General features: G+C 57.8%; 1 protein-coding gene across 1 annotated transcript; it reads left to right on the forward strand.

Moving 5' to 3' along the window:
- Positions 1-2,415: 2,415 nt before the first annotated feature.
- Positions 2,416-4,223, forward strand: GPIHBP1 (glycosylphosphatidylinositol anchored high density lipoprotein binding protein 1). The gene is made up of 4 exons (XM_006830861.1): positions 2,416-2,473; positions 2,982-3,137; positions 3,656-3,772; positions 3,877-4,223. Exons 1-4 carry the CDS (start codon positions 2,416-2,418, stop codon positions 4,221-4,223), a joined length of 678 nt encoding a protein of 225 aa, XP_006830924.1.
- Positions 4,224-4,926: the final 703 nt, after the last annotated feature.

The raw sequence follows: 4,926 nt of genomic DNA on the forward strand, positions 1-4,926 counted from the left end.
TGTTATGTGGCACTGTGGGTTAATGCGCTGGATTGCAAAGTCAGTTTGAACCGCAAGGTCAGTGGTTCAAGCTCACCAACCACCCCTTGGAAATCCTATACAGGGTTGCTATGAGTCAGAACCTACTCGACGGCACTTAACGGTAACACAGGGAGTGCAATGGCTTTGTAAGATACGCACTGGACCGCAGACCACAAGGTCAGCAGTTCAAGTCCACCAGCTGCTCCTCAGGAAAAAGATGAGTCTTTCTGCTCCTGCAAAGATGTATAACCTCAGAAACCCTGTTCAGGGCTGCTATGAATTGGAACTGATACTTAACAATTCTTGTTATTGTCACAAAAACACATGGAGGCCAACCGTTGTGGCCACAAGCTATCCTACTCTAATGACCCCATGTGACGAAGGAGAACTGCCTCGAGTGTTCCCTCGGCTGGAATCTTTATGGGGCAGATTGCCAGGCCTTTGTGCTGCAGATTTACAGGGTAGACTTGGACCATCAATCAGCATGTCAGCTAGCAGTCAAGTGTTGCATTCCCCTCCCCCCCCCCTTGTGATGATAATGCTGTTGCTGTTAAGCTAAGCGCTGTCCAGTCGGTTTTGACTCACAGAGACCCTTTAGGGGGCAGTATTTCATTCCCTAATGAAAATGAAGTGTGAGGTGAATCACAAGTCCCTGGTGCCCCCACCAGTGCTCCCACACCCCCCCATCCTCCACCTGACCTGAGCCTTAGGTAGGGGTGATGTCTGAGCACAAGTCTGGGGATGCAGACAGCAGAGTGAGTGAGAGTGGACTGGGCAAAGAGTCAAAGCTCCGCACACAGGGAAGTCCGGTTTGGAAAGTGACTTTGGCCCCCCAGGACAGGACAAGAAAGGGCAGCGGTCAGGAGGCCAGGTGTCCAGAGTGCTGAGGAAGCCCAGCTGAACAAAGGAGCCAGGGTCCAAGCCAGGAGTCCTAGCTCCAGAACTTGCTCTCAACCTACCTTCCAGGATGTTACCAGAGACCCACCCCTCACCACTGACAGTCAGGGAAACTGAGGCATAGCACGTTAAAGCTGAACCCCTGACTCCAGGCTTGGATCACTACCCCAATCCTGCCCCTAGCACACAACTCACCCCTTCACAGTCCTCATAAAAGGAGCTTCTTAGGGAATACATACTTCCTGCAACCTTTGACCTGCGTGAGATGCTTGGAGATGTAGAGGAGGTTCCAAAGGGAAAAAGCTGGGGGCTGCCAAGCCATTCCTTCCCCTAGGAGCCCAGGCAGCCCCCACAATACACAGCTTAAAGCCAAAGGGGGGTGGGGAGAACTGATAGCCTTCCCAGCTGGGAGACCCCACCCACAACACTTCCCCAGAAGTCTCCACCCCCACCCCCACTGGCTCTCTGGTAGCAGGCTGGGGCCCAGAGGACTCTGCCCTGGACAATCATGGTGCCGGTCTAGGAGGAAGGACTCCAGGCAAACTCCAGCCTCAGTCTTCCCATCTGTAAAATCAGGCTAGGTCAGAGGCTTTCTAGGTGCTACCACTGGTGGAGGCTTGGAGCCAAGCACTGCTCTGAGCTCTGTGGTCCACCCTACCCCCTGCAGACAGACACACAGAACTTGGTGCTGAGGACATCCAGGTCCAGGAGATGGCAGCTGAGCAGATTCAATAGGGTGAGGGGCATAACGAGGGCAGCCAGCAACCCTCCTGGGTGAGGAGAATGAGGAGGTATTTGTCATACTTTCATTTCAAATACTCTGTTAAAAAAAACACCCCACTGCGTTCAGTCCATTCCGACTCGTGAGGCCCGCGTGTGTTGCAGAGTTAGAATTGCCACACAGGGTTTTCTTGGCTGTCATCTTTACCCAAGCAGATTGCAGGGACTTTTTTCCACAAAATAAGACCCTGCAATGTCTGCGATGCTTACTCTGTGGTCTGAAGTTACCCGTGACTGTGAACAAAGGGTCCAGGCTTTGCCCCCTAGGATCCCCAGGTTCCATGGAGCTGATCCAGGAGCTGCCCACCCTAGGACAAGTCCCCTCCTCAGCTTCCACACTGCAGGGCTGAGGCGTTGAGGCCCCAGGAAGCTCACAAAAGCCCAGGTGGCCGGAAGCCCCACCTGCCTTCCACCCAAACTCTGAGGACAGCACAGGTGAACAGGACGCTCCAAAGCTGGCCACAATGACGTCTCCTTCCCCTCAGGCGCCCCAGAGGTCCAGCAGGGAAGCTACTGTCCTTGGCCTGGTGCCTAGAGCTGGGGGCCAGCTGGAAACCCATTGTTTGCGGCTGTAGCTGGCCTTGTCCAGGCCCGAGGGGGTTTCTGAGGGAAGCTGGTCTCACCCTGTCCCAGGAATGTCCTTCGTCCCACTTCCCCGAGAACTCAGAGCCTCCAGTTAGGACGCAGAGCCACAGTCTCAGCTGTGTTCCCAAAAGGATGAAGGTGCCTGCAGCTGTCCTGCTGCTCCTGTCTCTGCTGTTGTTCGGGGAGCCAGGTGTGTGGGGGAGGTCCACAAGGTGAAGGTACTGCAGTCTGTCCATGGGGAAAAGCAGGAATGAGATTGGGGTCCTGAGGCCAGTGGGGAGTGGCTGAGGGCTGTGCCATGTAATCCCCAAACATCTAGGGCTCAGACCTGCAGACCCAGTCTCAGCCTTTCCTGTCTGCAGGACTTTGGGTTCCTCCTCAGTTTCCTTTTCTGTAAAATGGGCAGGCAGGCAAGGTGAGGATTCCCAGGGTGAGGTGGCATCTGCTATAGAAGGCCCAGGTCAAGCAGTTGAGTTCTGATTCCAGCTGCAGGGAAAGGAGGCTTTACTCTTAGGCTGGGAGAGAGCTGCAGAGGGGTAGACAGCAGAGAGTGGGGGGACGGGGAGGATCATAGGGAAGGTCAGGACAGGGCTGGAGTATAGAAGTGGTGGGGAAGAGGCTGGGGAGGGTAAAGGGGGCCTGGAGGGAGGTGGAGCATCTCTCAGACACAGTATTTGCTGGTGTATCTATACCCGCAGCCAAGGTTCATCGGAGTGCCCTCACACGGCCAGGCAGAGGGCTGGCTCAAATCGAGGAGGAAGAAGAGGATGAGGACATCGGAGCGGAGGAGGATTACGAGGATGAGGACTATGACGATGAGGAGGAGAACTTGGTCCCCGGTGCAGGAGACAGAGGTACTGTCCTGATGGCAGCCTTTACCTAGGGGTTGGGGACTGGGAGGCGCTGACCCTCAGCACACCCCTCACCTCTCAGCCTGTCGGTGGGGATACACCATGGCCACCCAGAACTACGAGCCTGGATCAACAGCCTCTCTCCAAGAGGGCACAGGTGGAGTCTGGGCAGAGAAGTGTGGGGGTGGGGGGCCTGGACCTGGGAGTGGGGCTGATGAGAACGCACCCCTCGCTGCCCTGGCGCGGCCCAGACTGCAGGCACCCTAGCGCTCAGCCGGGGTGCTCAGGTAAACCCGTCCGGCTGGGCAGCGCTTGGGAGACCTCAAGTGCGGGGAGAGGGGGTTGCGGGGAGGGTTGTCCAGGGCACAAGGCGGAGCCTCGCTGCTCCAGGGACCAGATGTGAGAGGGACAGGCTTGGGGATGGCCGTCCAGGAGGACAGCGGAGACAGCAGGGGCTCCAGATAGCGGCTTTGGCTGAGTTTGGTGGGGTCCCCACGGTCTGATCCCACCTCGCCCCCCAGCCCACTTGCAATGCTATTTCTGTGAGAAGCTATACGACGGGCAGCGCTGTGACAAGCTGCAGAGCTGCGGTCCCAGTCAGTCCGTTTGCAAGACCTTAGTCTCCCACAGAGAGACGGGTGAGTGGGCGCCTGGGCTGGGGGCGGAGCAAAGGGAGGAGCCTGGCCTCCCGCCAACGTGACGTCGTCCCTGGTCTCTGCCCCCTCCTCCCCCCACCCCCCAGGGTCTGGTTTCCAGACCACCCTCTCGACGTGGTGTACGGACTCCTGTCACCCTGTCACCAGGACTTTGGAAGGGACCCGGGTGACCGTGTCCTGCTGCGAATTGACTCTGTGCAACCTCCCACCCTGGCAGAGTCCAGGCATCCGCGACCTGCCGGGCAGCGCGGCTGGAGGCCAGCAGAGGACCAGGGCTGGCGGCACAGCTGGAGGCCAGCCGAGGAGCAGGGGTGGGGGCACAGCTGGAGGCCCGCGGGGCAGCGCGGCTGGAGGTGCCAAAGGCAGCCCCTCACCTATGGGCACAGCCCTTCTGCTGACCCTCCTGGCCTGCCTGCCTGCAGGAGGGTCCTGAAGACACGGCCCCCATCTCTCCCTCTGTTGCGTTACTTCCCCTCAGACCTGCCCCACCAGCTTCAGAGAATAAACGTGGAGCTTCTATAACATGGGTCCCCCCCACCCCCCAGAGGTCTGCTTTTCTTGTTTACCTACTAATGTTCCTCAAGCCCTCTCCACTGGCTAGCTCAGGAGCCAGAGCCAAGGTCCAGGTCTCAGCTGTAGGGGCCACATACATGCACCTGTGGTCCCAGATTCCCTCCCACCAATGAAATTCTTCCATCTACGCCACTGGTTCCACTCAACCCCTTCCAAGAGGTTTGGCTGGAGGAGAGAAGGGCTCTCGGATGGGGGTGAGGAGAGGTGGAGCCAACGATGCAGGCAGAGATAGGGCAGCAATGTTAGGGCACGGAAACAGCTGGGGTGGCATTTTCCAGTGTCCTCGGCCTAGTGGGAGAGAGGAGTCTGGGACCGGTGAGCAAAATGGTCCTGGGGCTTCCTGAGAAGAGGAACTGAGACAGCGCCAGGGACTCAGGGGCTCAGAGTCCACCTTATGGCTGCTAGCCCCACCTCTAGGCTGGGTTGAACTGGTCCAGTACCACTGGGCACTTGATTTCGCTGGCTACGCCCATCGCTATTTTGTTTCATCAGCAGCCAGGACAAAATCTAGAGTGGGAGGTCAGAGATCTGAGTCTGGGTCACAGCTCAGCCTCTACCTCAGG

Source organism: Chrysochloris asiatica, unplaced genomic scaffold, assembly GCF_000296735.1.
Source record: "Chrysochloris asiatica unplaced genomic scaffold, ChrAsi1.0 scaffold00001, whole genome shotgun sequence".
Taxonomy (NCBI): Eukaryota; Metazoa; Chordata; class Mammalia; order Afrosoricida; family Chrysochloridae; genus Chrysochloris; species Chrysochloris asiatica.

Bases quoted from the DNA above. Each gene is read 5' to 3' on its own strand.
- GPIHBP1 (XM_006830861.1), top strand. From the start codon at position 2,416: ATGAAGGTGCCTGCAGCTGTCCTGCTGCTCCTGTCTCTGCTGTTGTTC. The intron at 2,474-2,981 runs GTGTGTGGGGGA...CTATACCCGCAG, and splicing joins GCTGTTGTTCGGGGAGCCAG to CCAAGGTTCATCGGAGTGCC. The intron at 3,138-3,655 runs GTACTGTCCTGA...CTCGCCCCCCAG, and splicing joins CCCCGGTGCAGGAGACAGAG to CCCACTTGCAATGCTATTTC.